At 38.2% G+C, this 18,269-nt stretch overlaps 2 protein-coding genes across 10 annotated transcripts in view; one reads left to right on the top strand and one right to left on the bottom strand.

The window, feature by feature from the left end:
* The window catches only part of LOC105662556 (uncharacterized), a 39,647-nt gene extending 25,919 nt beyond the window's left edge, over positions 1-13,728 (top strand). For all 3 annotated transcript variants that reach the window (XM_076540306.1, XM_076540307.1, XM_076540309.1), the window contains one exon: positions 11,896-13,728. In XM_076540306.1, coding sequence (XP_076396421.1) covers positions 11,896-12,090 — 195 coding nt within the window. In that variant the 3' untranslated portion in view covers positions 12,091-13,728. The remainder of the gene's footprint in view (positions 1-11,895) is intronic.
* msi (RNA-binding protein musashi) overlaps positions 1-18,269 on the bottom strand; it is a 111,534-nt gene that overhangs the window by 20,945 nt on the left and 72,320 nt on the right. For 2 of the 7 annotated variants that reach the window (XM_076540293.1, XM_076540294.1), the window contains one exon: positions 2,615-2,868. The exons of the other annotated variants lie outside the window; for them this stretch is intronic. The gene's annotated coding sequence lies outside the window, so the exon portion shown is untranslated. The remainder of the gene's footprint in view (positions 1-2,614; positions 2,869-18,269) is intronic. 7 annotated transcript variants of the gene reach the window in all.

Genomic DNA, 18,269 nt, shown 5'->3' with positions numbered 1-18,269 from the left:
TTTCGCTCGTTATCTCACGCAGATCGGAAAAAGGATTTGCTTTCGACGCTGCTCGATCGTGAATCTCGAGCTAAACCGGCTCTCGATCACGTACCACGCGGTTCTATCGCCTCGATCTCCCTTCGAATTCATCCCCTTTTCACCCTGCAAATTCCACGCGTTTAAGGTACGGTCCTACGAATCTTCTGAGAGGAGGCTCTCGAATTAGCCTTCCAAAAATCGTCAATGTTAACATTTTTACATTTACGAAAATTTAGTAATCAAGTTTAAATTGCCAGCAATGTTATAATTTATACAAAAATTTAGTAATCAAGAGTAAATTGTTAGCAGTGTTAAAATTTATGCAGAAATTTAGTGTATCAAAAATAAATTGCTGGCAATGTTAACATTTTTATGAAAATTTAGTGATCACATTTAAATTGCTAGAAATATGTTAAAATTTACATAAAAATTTAGTAATTAAGAGTAAATTGTCAGCAGTGTTAAAATTTATACAAAGTTTAGTGTATCAAAAATAAATTGCTGGCAATGTTAATATTTTTATGAAAATTTAGTGATCAAGTCTAAATTGCCAGCAATGTTATAATTTATACAAAAATTTAGTAATCAAGAGTAAATTGTTAGCAGTGTCAAAATTTATACAAAGTTTAGTGTATCAAAAATAAATTGCTAGCAATGATAACATTTTTATGAAAATTTAGTGATCAAGTTTAAATAGCCAGCAATGTTAACACCTTCACAAAAATTTGGTAATCAAGTTTAACACTTTGCACTCGAAGGTAATTTGACTGTTTGCAAACAGCAACTTTTTAATTAATTTTTAAAGTTAAATGAATTCTTTCGAGGTTATTATTTCTCTACTAATAATTTCCACTATTATTTGTTTCACTGTGTTTATACATCACACGTGTCATATTATAGAGTCAGTTAAAAATGCTTATTTCAAATTATTGTATTAAATAAAATGGTGAGTGATAGTCACTTCTTGAGCGCAAAGGGTTAAATTCCCAACAATGTTAACATTTTTACAAAAATTTAATAAACAAGTCCAAGTTGCATTTTAGCGTTAAAAGTGTTAGAAGACAAAAGATCACACACAATGCCCCACGTTAATTGGCGTTCGCGATAAAAACGCACCCTCGCTAATCGACACGAAAGTCGCGTAGACTCCCTATTAAAAACCACCCTCGATCGAAAACCTCGAACGGTAATTAGATTCCGCTGCAACGATATTTCTCCGTTGCACAACGCATCAAAATTCACAACTTAACCCATCAAAATTCACAACTTAACCCATCAAAATTAATAACTTATAAAAATTCAAACACAAAATTCTGGGAAAGTATTTCGCGAGATTTTTCGTGATCGTAGTTGACCTTAATTGAAAGAAATTAGAACGCTGTACACTAATCGTCCGTCGATCGCGATAAGCAGACCGGTTCTATCAGACAAGCTTACCGGTTGTTCGGCCGATTTAGTCTTAATTCCGCTTCTATCGCTCGTGCCAGTCGGCCTCGAGTTTTCTCTCGGAGCAATCGGAAGTTTTGTTTTGTTTAGTGTGCAGTGGGCGTGGAAATGGTAGAAAGGAGCCTAGTCGCAAGGATATTTTCATTTTTCGCTCTGCCTTTAGTTCTAAAGCTACTTTTCGGGCGAAGAGAATTAACGAGGAGAGAAAGGCAAAGAAAGAGGGACTGAAACAGACTCGATTGTCGTGGAAGGGTTAACACTAAACCTACCGTATAATTTGAGATAAGAAATGAAGTGAAAAAATAAATCAGCAAATGAGAAAACATAAATTTGTCACCCACTGTGAATACCCGCGGGGTTAATCGGTCACAACTTCAAAAGGGCTTCGTATTTCGCTTGAAAATTTTTAGATGTTACACTAACGTTTCATAGAAAAAAGAAATTTTTTTAAGATTCTAAAGGTATGCCTCCCTAAATTCATCTTGATGGTCAATGCAGATATGAGAAGAATCAGTTGAACAAATTATGTAATTTATAATAAGGCGTATAATGTGTACTTAAATTGAGATAAAAAATAAATAAGCAAATGACAAAACATAAATTTGTGCATGCACTCTTCATCTTGATCGTCAATGAAGTTCTCAGAAGAATCAGTTCAACAAATTATGTAATTTATAATAAGACGTGTGTGTACTTAATTTGAGATAAAAAATGAAGTCAAAAAATAAATAGGCAAGTGAGAAAATATATACTTGTGTACACGTTAATTCTTCATCTTGATGCAGATATGAGAAGAATCAGTTGAATAAATTATGTAATTTATAATAAGACGTGTGTGTACTTAATTTGAGATAAAAAATGAAGTGAAAAAATAAATAAGCAAATGACAGAACATAAGTTTGTGCACACATTAACTCTTCATCTTGATGGTCAATGCAGATATCAGAAGAATCAGTTGAACAAATAATGTAATTTATAATAAGGATCTTGTGTAAGTCATTGGTTTGGTAGTTTTAGTGTTAACGTGGTCCTGGTTTGAAGAAGATCCACGACAAGGTTTTTGAAAACGACATCCATCGAAGAGGTTCCTTTCCGATGCCTTTCTCTCTATGGCTCCTCGAAGGGCGCAATGATTTGAAGGACTCACGAGAGACAATAGACACCACCGTGCCCCGGTCACCGTTGCTCCATCGTTTGTGCTCGCAGCAGCTGGTGGTGGTCCAGCAGCGTCGGTTCACCAGGGCCAGCGGCAACCAGGATTCGTACCTGCATCGTTGAGAAAAACAAAGAGACAGAGAACACCGGGGTTCTCGGCCGAGAACGGTATCCCTCGGTCCACCTGCGGTCTCTCTCTAATTCATTTCCCTCCGCTCCTCTTCGTCGAGAAAACTCGTGTTAAGCCTGTGAAAATCGTCGATGCTTGTGTTTTCGTTCCGAAAGAAACAACAACAACAACAACAAAAAATAAGGCAGAAAAAAGAGGGCTCGAGAGAAGGGTCTGTGCTAAGGGAAACTTTAACGCGCGGTGATAAAGGTCTCTCGATTGGATTTCTCTCTCGAACCGTTGGAAAAGATCGTTCGACCGCTAAAAGTATGCTTCTAACGAAGGAATTGGGTCGATCAGATTTTTGATCAGGAAAAGCGATCAGATTTTTGATCGACTACGAGTAAACGGTAGCACGGCAATACAAATTATAAGACAAACATTCCTTTGGTGGAGCGGTGTTACAAAGTGGTGGACAATATCTAAGACCAATAACGTTAATAACAATAACAAGAATATGTATATATGTATAATATAGATAGGTAAATACTAAAACACTACTTGATACGACGCTGGATAAAATTGAAAAAAAAAATATATATATCTAATTTATGTGATTTATGATAAACATAGATGTATAAATATCGAATACACGTATTCTACGAATAGATATAAAATAGAAGCGACAGAATATTCTCTATGATATATTTGCCACACTACCAAACACGGTGTTCGTCACACTAAATTACCAATAAAGACTCGCAAAGATCAGAACGAATATTTCAACTACAAGCGATATTTAGATGTGTCGTGTGTGTGTGCGGGCGTGTGTGTGTGTATGCGTGTCTGTGTGTTACGCATCGTCTACGAACGATTTATAAATCGTGACGCGTCGTCGCGTCGCTTGGGTCGCTATTGCCATACAAAACAAACGCTCTTCTGCTAATCGATCGCTTTGATCGAATATTTACAACGGCCAGCTTCCACTAAACTCTTACTTATTCTATACAATCTCATCGTTTCAAAGATTTCGTGATTTCAAGGATTTTGTGATTTCAAGGATTTTGTGATTTCAAGGATTTCGTGATTTCAAGGATTTTGTGATTTCAAAGATTTCGTGATTTCAAGGATTTCGCGATTTCAAGTATTTTGTGATTTCAAGGATTTCGGGATTTCAAGGATTTCGTGATTTCAAGGATTTCAGGATTTTAAAGATTTTGTGATTTCAAGGATTTCGTGATTTTAAGGATTTTGTGATTTCAAGGATTTCGTGATTTCAAGGATTTCGTGATTTCAAGGATTTCGTGATTTTAAGGATTTCGTGATTTCAAGGATTTCGTGATTTCAAGGATTTCAGGATTTTAAAGATTTCGTGATTTCAAAGATTTCGTGATTTCAAGGATTTTGTGATTTCAAGGATTTCGTGATTTTAAGGATTTCATGATTCCAAAGATTTCATGATTTCAAAGATTTCAGGATTTCAAACATTTCATGATTTCAAGGATTTCATGATTTCAAAGATTTCTTAATTTCAAAGATTTCGTGATTTCAGGGATTTCAAGATTTCGAAGATTTCTTAATTTCAAAGATTTCTTAATTTCAAAGATTTCATGATTTCAAAGATTTCTTAATTTCACAGACTTCATGATTGCAATGTTTTCATCATTTCAATGATTTTCATGGTTTCAACGATTTTCATGATTTCAAAGATTCCACGATTTCAAAGATTTCATGATTTCAAAAATTCCACGATTCCAAAGATTTCATCCCTTAGGAGAAGCATCCCAAATTCCCTGACGATAATTAGTCGATTTTCGTCTGACTCCGATTTACCGTACGAGGGTTAGAAGGTCGAAAAAGCGAGGAAAAGTGGAAAACGAGAGACTGAATAACCCTGTTGCTCCAAGGTTGAGGGTTGCTAGAAAGGCACGAGTGATGTCTCTTGAAAACCGTCTTCCGTGTACGTGTACACGAAAGATCGGAGACGTAAAAAAGAAGCGACGTTAAGGCGGATTAAGGGTGACGTGCCACTTGCTCAAAGGTGTCGTCGATCGTACCGTGTGTGCGTAAAACAGAAAACTTCAAGGTTAAACGAATTATTCTCTTGACCCTTTCTCTGCGTGGATAGAAACGAAGTACTCTGTAGAACCGAAGTTCTCGGCCTACATGAATTCGTGGGTGCAGATGCAACTCGTGGAGATCAGTCGATGTTATGTCAAGTTTTGACTGATTAAATCAAAGTACTAAAATCGAGGATATCGTTTTTGTAGAGTTAGGAAGATGTTCAGATATTTTGAGAGGGTGAAATATTTTTGAGAATAATAGAAGATGAAGTTGTAAGGACTCAACATTGTAGGAACACGAAATTATAGGAACGTGAAGTTGTAAGAATAAAAAGTCATAAGACCACAAAGTTGTAAGAACACAAAGTTGTAAGAACACGAAATTGTAAGAACACGAAACTATAAGAACACAAAGTTGTAAGAACACAAAGTTGTAAGAACACGAAATTGTAAGAACACGAAGCTATAAGAACACAAAGTTGTAAGAACACAAAGTTATAAGAACAAGTAAATTGTAAGAACAAGAAGTCATAAGACCACAAAGTTGTAAGAACACAAAGTTGCAAGAACAAGTAAATTGTAAGAACAAGAAGTCATAAGTCCACAAAGTTGCAAGAACAAGTAAATCGTAAGAACAAGAAGTCATAAGAAGACGAAATCGCAAGGTGCGAGATAATAGAACGAATTAATCGAGTGAAGGACCAATTAATCGCAAGGGAATCTTTGCGAAGGCGAACCAAGCTAATTGCTGATCGCGAAGAAATGCTGAAAACCACGCGGTCTGCCCCGTGACTCGACTACCAAGAAACGGGAGAAAAAAAAGGGGGAGAGAGAAAAAGGAACTCGTTCCTTCTGTCGCGAACTAACGAGCGTGCATCGCGCGACGGTTGCATCGTCTTAACGAGCTCTCCGTAAGCGCGCGTTGCGAATTAATGAGCACCGTTTCGAACCTGCCAACTTCATATCGCGTCGATTTCTTTCTTGCGCTAAACGAGGATACGATCTAGGCGTGCCTCTCGCATCGTCTCACGTTTTCGGATTCGACGTTTCTGATAAATGACATGTTCATTCAAATGTTTCATCCAAACATGTTCATATAAATACTTCGTCCAAACATGTTCATATAAATGCTTCATCCAAAGGACAAGTTCATCTAACTGGTTCATTCAAACAAGTTCATCTAACTGTTTCATCCAAACATGTTCATATAAATGCTTCATCCAAACATGTTCATATAAATGCTTCATCTAAAGGACAAGTTCATCTAACTGTTTCATCCAAACATGTTCATATAAATGCTTCATCTAAAGGACAAGTTCATCTAACTGTTTCATTTAAACAAGTTCATCTAAATGTTTCATCCAAACATGTTCATATAAATGCTTCATCTAAAGGACAAGTTCATCTAACTGTTTCATTTAAACAAGTTCATCTAAATGCTTCATCCCAACAAGTTCATTTAACTGTCTCATCTAAACGAGTTCATCCAAAGGTTTCATCCAAACAAGTTCATCTAAAGGTTTCATCCAAACAAGTTCATCTAACTGTTTCATCCAAACATGTTCATATAAATGCTTCATCCAAAGAACAAGTTCATCTAAATGCTTCATCCAAACAAGTTCATCTAACTGTCTCATCTAAACAAGTTCATCCAAAGGTTTCATCTAAACAAGTTCATCTAGATGTTTCATATAAACAAGTTCATCTAACTGTCTCATCTAAAGAAGTTCATCCAAACAAGTTCATCTAACTGTCTCATCTAAACAAGTTCATCCAAACAAGTTCATCTAACTGTCTCATCTAAACAAGTTCATCCAAACAAGTTCATCTAACTGTCTCGTCTAAACAAGTTCATCTAGATGTTTCATATAAACAAGTTCATCTAACTGTCTCATCTAAACAAGTTCATCCAAACAAGTTCATCTAACTGTCTCATCTAAAGAAGTTCATCCAAACAAGTTCATCTAACAGTCTCATCTAAACAAGTTCATCTAGATGTTTCATATAAACAAGTTCATCTAACTGTTTCATCAAAACAAGTTCATCCAAATGTTTCATCCAAACATGTTCATCTAACTGTTTCATTTAAACAGGTTCATCTAACTGTCTCATCTAAACATGTTCATCTAACAGGTTCATCTATCTGTTTCATTTAAAGAGGTTCATCTAACTGTCTCATCTAAACATGTTCATCTACCTGTTTCATCCAAAAGTTGCATCCGAACCTAACCAATACTTAATTCCTTGTAAGACAAAAGCTAAGGCCTCAGTATGCGAAAGGACTGCATTCGGTTATCGTAAATCCGTAGCGAAACTCTCCTTTCACCCACCCTTGCTCTTGAGAGCAGCCAGCAAACTCCCCTGTTCGAGGCAGCGTCGCTTCCACCGCCATTGCCGCCAACACTTCCCCTTCCTGGCCACCCCCGACGAACCTATCTTCCTGGTCAATAACCTCTGTGTGCCGTGTACTCTCCGATATATATGTATACACGCGCACTTGCCGAGTGTACGTAGCGTGTACACTGTGTTGGCATAATCGGCAACCGTCGCGATTCGAATCAACGCGTGTTGCGACGGCACACGTGCCCCTATTTATTGACCCTCTGTCACTTTCGGACACCTTCTCACGCGAACTTCTACTGTTCTTAGGATTCGATTAATTCGGAAGAAAGGTGTTCGAAGGAAAGGAGTGTTGAGGAGGACTCGATCTTTGAGATGCAGATTCGAGGGTGCTTTGATTCGCCCTTTTCTGCGAGTGGAAGCTGATGGACTTTGTGGTAGTCTTAGTTTGTTTTCGTGGTGCCACGCATTTATGGAAGCCATTCTCTTGCTATTCTTGCTTATTGATCGAACGAGTCGATCGTTAACGTGTTCCACTAATTTACAGTAGTTCGTCCAAGATTGCTTTACAAAATAGCGATGAAACTGAGATTTTGTCCCCCAAATAAAGCAGAGAAAAATTATCCCTCCGATGACAAGAAATAAACGCGATCGAATCGATGTAAACGGATCTCGAAAACATTTTCTGCGAAGGATGCCACCCCCGTAAGGTGACGCCATCTGTGCCAGCTGTCGAGAAACTCGTCTTAAAAATCATCCCCCCTAAGATCAATACGCCGTGCAGACAGTAACGTCTACGAAAGAGCAGAATGCTTCCAAGAGGCATATTTTAATTCCGACGATGTTTATCGATCGAGACGCGAGATGCGGTGTCGACATTTTGTGCATTCGATACGCGAGATTTTGATACTCAAAATTTCTTTCGCTACCGGAGATTTATTAGAGATTTGTTTTGTTAGAGATTTGTCTCGCTAGAGATTTGTTTTGTTAGAAATTTGTCTCGCTAGAGATTTATTTTGTTAGAAATTTGTCTCACTAGAGATTTGTTTCCTTCGAGATTTCGCAGGTGAAGAGATCAGTGTCTGCAAACAAGGTTTCTTTGTTTACGGACGAATTCGGCCCAGCTGATTTAGGGATATCACGCGTTTTAGAAACCATAGGAAAAAGAGGAGTCCATCGGTAAACGAGCAAAGAAGACCCTTGAATTCGGGTCAAGCATTTAGCTTACGAGGGTTCTTTCAAAAGGTTTCCTTTCTCTTTGGTGCGTCTGCTTTGCGGCTTCTAACGAGATAATTTGATTTCTAGACCGCACCGAACAAGCTCTTCTATCTCCGCTTTGGTTGTTACGCGTTTTCGTACAAACTCTAACAGCTTAACGTTTGCACGGATATAACCATCAAACCGAATTGCAGTTTGCTTTCTTAAGCTGCGATAGTGGGCTTGCTTCGGACGTCTGAATTGAAGGAAAATCGATAACGGTGTACGACTTAAAATAATACCAAAATTGTTGTCTGGGTTAGCGTTGTTCTTCCGACAATTTTGATAGAAAGGACATTTTTGATGTCCTTACAAGATGGAACTGTTTATGAAATTTCGATAATGTTACTTTTAGGACTTCAAATAATATCAAAAATTATATTGCTGTCTGGGCAATCATTACTAATTTATCTCTCAAAAATAGTAATTTTGATAGAAAGAAAATTTTTGATGTCCTAACAAGATGGAACTGTTTATGGAATTCCTTGTATTATATCTTGGTGGACAATGACTTGAAACAAAATTGATAATGTTACTCTTAGGACTTAAAATAATATCAAAAATTATATTGCTGTCTGGGCAATCATTACTAATTTATCTTTCAAAAATAGTAGTTTTGATAGAAAGAAAATTTTGATGTCCTAACAAGATGGAACTGTTTATGGAACATCTTGCAGTATATCTGGTGAAGGGTGAATTAAAAAGAAAATCGACAACGTTACTTTTAGAATTTAAAATAATATCAAAAATTATATTGTTGTCTAGGCAATCATTACTAATTTATCTTTCAAGAATAGTAGTTTTGATAGAAAGAAAATTTTGATGTCCTAATACAAGATTGTCCTGTTTATGGAACATCTTGTATTATGTCTGCTGAAGGGTGAATTGAAGCAAAATCGACAACGTTACATTTACTACAAATAATACCAAAAATTGCATTCTTATCTGGGTAACCATTGCTCCTCATTTACCTTTCAAAAATAGTAGCTTTGATAGAAAGAAAATTTTTGAAGTCCTCAGACAAGATCGCCCTCTTTAAAGAACAATGAATTCTTATTACATCTGGTGAAGGGTGAATTGAAGCAAAATCGACGACGTTACATTTACTACAAATAATACCAAAAATTGCACTTTTATCTGGGTAACCATTGCTCCTCATTTACTTTTCAAAAATAGTAGCTTTGATAGAAAGAAAATTTTTGAAGTCCTCAGACAAGATCGCCCTCTAAAGAACAATGATTTCTTTTATACATCTGGTGAAGGGTGAATTGAAGCAAAATCGACGACATTACATTTGCTATAAATGATACCAAAAATTGCACTTTTATCTAAGTAATCCTTGCTCCTCTTCAAAAATTTGAGAACTAAAATTTGTAAAGAACCTACCACAAGATCTCTCTGTTTACGGAACAACGATCCCGTAAAAAGTCTATCTAGCTCCCGCCATCCAGACAGACTGTTGAGAATCTAGGTTTTAGGGAAACGAGGATAAGAGTGAAATTAATTAAGACTCGGGAGGCGCACTCGTAATTATAATTGCAGCTATATGCCAGCGGTTTCGAGAGATCTACGATCATTAGATCCGTGAATCGACTGTCATCTAGCCTACGGGATAATTAAACCGAGTGTTTCGTAGAATTAGAGTTCATGGAAAACTGGTTCACTCGCGAAACGATGATCCGTGAAAAATTCGTGAGTGAAGGGTTTACAGGTAAGCAGCTTATCGGTGCCGGGATTTTCAGCAACTGGACGAGGCATCTTACAGAGGTTGGCACAAAGCTTCTTTCAACTTACGGAAGAACTCGGATGTTTGGATAACCGAGGCTGTTGCTTCGACATTTTTCACTAGTAACTGTTCTTGAGAGAACTCTTTGTCGCGGTTAGGTTTGCATTTGGAAGGTCATTATTTAAAGCCTTGCATGATTTATATCGGTTCTTATGTATTTCTCATGTGTTTAGAATTAATTATAGGTACAATATTGAGGCAGACAAAGTTGCAATGTCATGTCAATCTAGTATGCAATCTAATATACAATCAGTGAGAAGTAGGTACTTTTTGTAGCCACTTATTGTAGTCACTCATTGTAGTCACTCATTGTAGTCAGACTTGAACTCCAGACTCAAGTCTATTAAAATTTTAGTAAAATTCATCACAGCCGAAGCACAAGTGTCATGAATAAAATTCCTCAGAATAGTACAAGGATTTAATACAACAATTTTACTTAAATATTTCACTGAATCAATCTTGCGTTATATGATATGTGAACGCAGTGAAAATTAATGATAGGAGAATATGTCTAAGAAATTTGTTAATCTGGTGAACTATAAAATTTGAGATGCTTACAGCAAAAATATCTTCGAGTGCAAAGAATTAAAGTGTACCCTACTTGATTATTTGATATGAAAATTTGAGATGCTTACAGCAAAAATATCTTCTAATGCAAAGAATTAAAGTGTACCCTACTTGATTATTTGATATGAAAATTTGAGATGCTTACAGCAAAAATATCTTCGAGTGCAAAGAATTAAAGTGTACCCTACTTGATTATTTGATACGAAAATTTGAGATGCTTACAGCAAAAATATCTTCGAGTGCAAAGAACTAAAGTGTACCCTACTTGATTATTTGATATGAAAATTTGAGATGCTTACAGCAAAAATATCTTCGAGTGCAAAGAATTAAAGTGTACCCTACTTGATTATTTGATATGAAAATTTGAGATGCTTACAGCAAAAATATCTTCGAGTGCAAAGAATTAAAGTGTACCCTACTTGATATCCAGCGTCCATAAAAATACTCACAATCAGTACCGATTACACATGTGGATGTACATATGTGGATGTCAGACATTACTCCCTAATTTTACCTAAGTGCAAACTTAACCCAAATTTCCCTGTTTTATCTGATCAAAGTTACCCACCCTACTTGGTATTCTATCCAGCGTCCATAAAAACACTCAGTACCGATTACACATGTGGACGTACATATGTGGATGTCGGGCATTACTCCCTAATTTTACCTGAGTGCAAACTTAACTCAAATTTCCCTTTCCAGCTGATCAAAGTTACCCCCACCCTACTTGGTATTCTATCCAGCGTCTATAAAAACACTCAGTACCGATTACATATGTGGACGTACATATGTGGATGTCAGCCATTACTCCCTAATTTTACTTAAGTGCAAACTTAACTCAAATTTCCCTGCTCCTACTGATCAAAGTTACCCACTCTACTTGGTATTCTATCCAGCGTCCATAAAAACACTCAGTACCGATTACATATGTGGATGTACATATGTGAACGTCAGCCATTACTCCCTAATTTTACCTAAATGCAAACTTAACTCAAATTTCCCTTTTCAGCTGATCAAGGATACCCACTCTACTTGGTATCCTATCCAGCGTCCATAAAAACACTCAATACCAACTCCACAGTCCACATATGAACGTCAGCCATTACTCCCTAATTTTACCTAAGTGCTTAACCCAAATTTCCCTGTTCCAGCTGATCAAGGATCGCAACCTGCAACCCGCGATCCACTTGGACAACCGTTACCGTCTGATGAGGGGCGAGCCGATGTTGGACGCGAACGGAAACGAGACGAGCGAGATCGGCGACGACGGCGCCTACGCTCCCGACATGGAAGAGGCGTACAAGGAAATTCGAAAGAGTCCCTACGGTCTCATCCAGCGCTTGTAACTCGCGCATTTCGACAAAGCTTTAAAATCACCGTTCAGAGAAGGAGAATCACCGTTAAAAGAAAATAAAAGCTGTTCTAGATCTTTGAAAAAGAAACAGACGTTAAGTGATCGAGGGAATAATTTTCTCGATGTAGGCCAGCTTTTTCAGCGAAGTAAAATGTTGCGAGAAGACGTCTGCCACGCCAGCTGGTTGACGCTATAAAACGAGTGGCAAACAACCCTCTTTTGATGTCCGATGGTACAGTAGGTAGGCAGCTGTTGCACGTTTCGCTACGAGATTATAAAGCTGCACCGTGAAGCGGTTCAATGAAAACTCTTTGTGGTACACGGGCGTTTTTCGTTCCTGAAATTTCTATTAACGCGTAGTTTTGGGTTCAAAGTATTGACTGCGGAGGAGCTGCAACAAGTATCTTTTTCGGGATTTAGGTATTTCGAGGGGAATCAGCGATTTCTATCGAAATTACGCAACGCGGTCGTCTATCTTCGATATGGACAGGGTAAATCGCGCGGACACAACGCTCGTAATAACCAGGTAATTTTGCGATCGGCGATAAACAATCGTCTCCAAACCGGATAACTCTGAATTAGTTCTGGATAATCTCCAGCGGTCGATCGGTTTGCTCGAGCACGCGATTTGGATAAACTCCAACGCGGTTTGGTCGACTTTATTCCACGCGAAAAGGTAATTACACAGTGTGTTGGAAAAATAACAGAACTTTTTAAATAGGAAGAATTAGTTACTTTGCTAGAATTCACTTTTTTATTCAAAATACACTGCTGGGCTCACACAACGTTAAGACACATATTTTTGTTGTTTTGCAGATTCAAACTCTTGTCTATAAGTTTACTTGTTAAATTATCATTGTGGTTAAATGTTATCGTTGATTATTGTCTTTTGGAAGGGTTCAGATAACATATTGTTATAATAGATATCGCTAGTTTTCTTTAAACTTAAAAAATCGCTACTTTTCCGACATACTGTGTAGGAAAGCTGTTTGAGTACTAGCGAGAAAGTCAGGTCTCATGCACCGCCTAGTGGCGAGCGTACGAACCACAACTTTAATCGCTGTTAGAGTAACATTCTGCAAATCTATTCGTTCTATCTCACAGTAATAATTGCTGTGTTTTGTAGGGAAGATACACTGTTTTCAGATAACATATTGTTTTAATAAACCTTTTGAAAAGCTCCTTAAATTTGAAAAGTTCCTTTTCCGACATACTGTATATCACATTGACTGCCACACAAAAATTCTATCACATACTATCTTTCTTCCCAACAAACCTTACCAAAAATTCTAACACAATAAAGTTAAAACTACATTCATTAATCAGTTTCAAATAATTAATACGAAGAATAAGCTTCATATGTGGCATTCTGATCATTCGAACCGTGACACGATTCCGCCCTAACGAATTCGAAACGAGAATTCGAGGAAGCGTGGAGAGCCCTAGTATCGAGTATTCGCCAAGTGCTCTCGATATTTTCGAAATGTGTCCGTAACGAAAGATCGAACTAGGAGAATCGGGTCTCCGATGGGATAGATGAATAGATAGGTAGGCGACAGCTGTTGCCCGCCACCATGCATCAGCCGTACATCGGAGATATGTTCAACGAGGTTCCTCGAGCTTAGACCTGGACCAGGTTCGACATCGTCGTCGGGGCAGCATGTGTCCGGACAAAGAGCTCATTCAGCCACGGACAATGGCCCCGGGGATAGGCAGCTACGAGGCACGCGTTGCTCTGGCTGGAATCGTGCTTTCACGAGACCTTTTTTTCTGCGAGCTAAACGCAACGAGCATCGGTCATCGGTTAATTAGTACGGCCTGTTCTAGCGTTTAATCCATTCGTTGCGATTAACGGGACGGGGATTAAGCCTTTGCAATGATCGAGAAACGCTTACGTCAGGCAATTTATTCTGACGGTTAATTTAATTCTACGTTTCGTAAATTCTTTTTAAATAAACGAGTTCTTGACAGAAACTATTTTCTGCTAGTTCGCTTGACCGTGATGTAAATCTAGAAAGGAATTACGTTGCATTCGCTTTCTTTTCCCCCGGATTTTAATACACAAAGTTCAATCGGTAAACGAGTTCCGGCGTTAGAATCGAAAGCCGATAAAGTTTCGCGGTGAATAAAATAGAAAGGGCTCTTTCGAAAGGCCATTAGCCGCTAATTTGCTGCTTCGGTTTTCTTTGGGCGTAAATGACGGTGCTCGAAAACGAGAGCGAAAAGACAGCGAGAAAGCGAACTGATCATGCTGCGCGTTCTTTCTCCTTTTTTTATCTTGGCTGGGCTCTCACGGTCGCGGCGGATCGCCTGCAACTTTCCTCGCCCACGAACGCTCTTTGAAACTTTGCTTGATTTTACCGCGGAGTCTACGAACTTCAACGATCTTTACCGAACTTTACCGGTTGTCAGCGAGCTTCATCGCTCGTCAGCGAACTTTGTCGATCGTCAGCGAACTTCATCGCTCGTCAAAGAGCTTCATCGCTCGTCAGCGAACTTCACCGATCGTTACCGAGCTTCACCGATCGTCACCGAACTTCACCGATCGTCATCGAGCTTCATCAAACGTCACCGAGCTTCACCGATCATCACCGAGCTTCACCGATCGTCTTCGAGCTTCATCAAGCGTCATCGAACTTCACCGATCATCGCCGAACTTCACCGAGCGTCACCGAGCGTCACCGAACTTCACCGAACTTCACCGAACGGATCAGCTGAGTTTATTTATCGAATGAAACGCGTTAGCTATACATTTATGAGGAAATATCAATCAGATACAATTCAATAGAGTTTTATGAAAAGAAATATTTAAATGCATTAATGATACAATTCTAATTATATATTTTATTTTGTCAGCCACTGACACAACTTGAAAGGAAAATTCAATGTCATCGGTGACAGTAATAAGTAACATGTTAACACCTTGCACTATGATTAGTGACATGTGTCAGCAATATTGAAAGAAAGAAAGTTGTGTCGTGAATTTAATAATAAGCAAGTAGAACTCTACAATTAATTCAAAATTAAATTGCATGATGAGAAAGCAGTGCAAGGGGTTGATTTCTCAAATTTTGTGTCTGACAATTTACGTGAAACGTGAATCTTCGGTTGAAAGTTGCAGAGAGAACCCGAGCGATCAATCTCGAAAACAAACGTTTTAACGTTCCGTTCGCTATTGTATCGGTGGTTCCCTTTCTCGAGAAACGTTGCAAAGGCGGTCGTCGATGCGCCCATTACGACGCGTTCCCCGTTTTCCCCGTTGTTCCAAAGAAACTTTCGCAGCGCGCATCTCTCCCCGCATTCGAAAAAGGAGAAAAAGAACCGGGAGTTTATATCGCGTCTGGCAAAAGAAGTGGCAGGCCACTCGAAAGGGTGTGGTGCGTTTCTTCGTATTCTCCGAGAATACACGTGTATTCAGGATGCATGAAACGCGGGCGAAAAAAAGGCCGAGGAAATAAAGCATCTTCCTCGGAATCGTTCACCACGAAATTTGTGGTTCCTTTGCGGAAAGCTTTTCCGAACTGGAGATAGTTTCGCGGCTTCTCTCGATTCGGCAACGCCTCTGGCTTTCACGGAATTCTCTACTAACACGGACAAAGGGTTCTAACTTTCTGGATTCGCTAATTTTCATATTTTTGGGTGGTGGTATTAGGAAATCGGGTATTCGAGTGAAGTAGTGATGGCTATAAACTAACGCAAGATTCGAACAAATATTTTACGACAATGAACGAATATGTGAAACTATTGAAAAGCTAACGAAATGGTTTAATGAAGGTTTAATCATAAGGAAGATGGTCATAAGGAAATTTTAGAATAGAACTGCTGTATGGTGTCTTCGACAAATTAGTTTCACTTATTAACTTCCTAGATTCGCTAATTTTCATATTTTTGGGTGCTACTATTAGGAAATTAGGTATTTGAGAGAGTGAGTGATGGGTATAAACTAACGCAAGATTTGAACAAATATTTTATGTGAAACTATTGAAAAGCTAACGAAGGTTTAGCGTTAATATCATAACTTTAGACTGTTAGAACTGCTTTTTGTTGTCTTCAACAAACTGGAATGTTTCATTTCTCTCAAAACCACTCCTTAACAAAAAATCAAAGCTATCTTGCTATGACCAAGCAGATCACAGTTTTTTGTTTATGGTTTGGCAGGCGTCAGCAACATGTCTCAGACTATCTATAAACCGAGTTGCAGTTCTACTTTTCTGTCTACCTGAAAGACTACATCATTTTTTGAAAATTCCGTAACGGAACGTCGATAAGATCGTATCTACGACACGATTAGGCACTTTCCGTAATAACGGCTCCTGGACGACCGGAAGCGGCGGTCGCCAGCTGGTGAACGAGGCAGATCGGTGTTCAACCGCTAACTATCGACCTCCTTCGAGTTCCCTGATCTCCCACGATCCGAAATTCGATTCGCTTTTTGTCGATCTTCACAACATAAAACCGCGATTAAGTCCACATCGCGCTCACAAAATAAATCAACGACAAGTTGATTAATGGAGAAATTAAATGTTCGCGAAACGAGCCAACGAATCGCACAAAATGGCGATAGGATTTCGTGGATATGCAGTGAACAGCTGCGATGGTGCACCTGGCATTTTTGGCAACTAGACGCCTCGAACATTCGAGGGTTGAAAACGAAAGGTGGCACGCGAAACCGCTTTTTCGATATCGGTAGGAAAGCAGAGAATAGCAGGTTGGAGAGAGGATGCGAAAAGACGCGAGGAACACGCTCGGCGAGAGTCGAGCGACGAGAAGAAATAAAGAAAGGAGCAAAAATTGAGCGAGGTGAAGGAATGCTCGACCTTGGTGCCTGTTGGCTGCCTCGTCCGAGACTCTAGCTCGACTCTCAATGAGAAGGCTAAGAAATCGCGAATGGGACAGAGATCTCCAGTGTACTCGGTTGCATTGAATAGCCTCTTCTTCATTTTTCAATTTCCAAATTTTTATAATTACACATTTGATAATCAGACTTCCAGGAGCATTTGTGCATAATTAAATTTATACACCATAGAACAAGTTTTTAGAACAAATTCTTGGAACAAATTTCGAAGACAAATTGATACATTGATGTATTATTACAGTGATATGTTGCTACAATGGCACATGTCTGTAAAATGTCCACATTCACTGAATCTATAAATTCTTAAATTCTTGTAGAATTTTTATAACCTTAAATTTACAAACACTTGTTCATCAAACTTTCAGGAACAGAGAAGTATTTCTACATAATCAAATTTATACGCCATAGAACAAGTTTTTAGAACAAATTCTTGGAACAAATTTCGAAGACAAATTGATACATTGATGTATTATTACAGTGATGTATTGCTACAATGTCACATGTCTGTAAAATGTCTCCAATCTCTGAATCTACAAATTCTTAACTTCTTGTAGAATTTTTATAACTTTAAATTTACAAACACTTGATAATCAAACCTTCAGGAACAAAGGAGTATTTCTACATAATTAAATTCATACACCATATCAAATTTTTGGAACAAATTTCGAAGTCCATAAATTGCTACATTGTCCCAAGTCTATAAAATGTTCCATGTCTCAAATTGCCTCAATCTGTGAATCTCAAAATTCTTACTCTTGCAGAATTTTTCTAACTTTAAAAACTATGTATCCTATATAATAGTCTTCTTCTAATACATCTATAAATAAATTTTGAAGAAGTACACACGTCATCCCCATATCTATCCACTTTATCGTACCTTGAAGAGGTTAATCTTCCACATTTTGAATGTTTAAATTTTTGAAAAAGAACCTCCCTAAAAGTGAGAGAGTTTGTGATATTTTAATGGAACGAAACGGTGTCTGGTTTTGTAAATCAGCTATTTGTGCATCGAGCGTCATCTCGATGTTCGTTAATTGCGAGCGAGTATAAGCAAAGAATTTGATCGAATATCTCGATGGTCCGATAACCGTTTGACGTTTATTAGATTCTACTGCCAATTCTGCTGAAATTTATTCTGACAGCTTTAATAACGCCCAAGCGACTGCGCGATGAATTTAAATCGAGCGGTGCAAACGCGGAAACGGTGGTTTTCGAAACGACAAAAGTAAAATTGTTATAAAGAAATTCCTTTTTCGAATTATCAAGGTGAAAGAGTGCTTTTACCGGGAGCGACGAATTGGATTTTCATTTTTACG

Source organism: Megachile rotundata, chromosome 15 (genome assembly GCF_050947335.1).
Source record: "Megachile rotundata isolate GNS110a chromosome 15, iyMegRotu1, whole genome shotgun sequence".
NCBI lineage: Eukaryota > Metazoa > Arthropoda > Insecta > Hymenoptera > Megachilidae > Megachile > Megachile rotundata.
The sequence above is the reverse complement of the archived record's forward strand: the minus strand, read 5'-3'. Positions and strand labels throughout refer to the sequence as shown.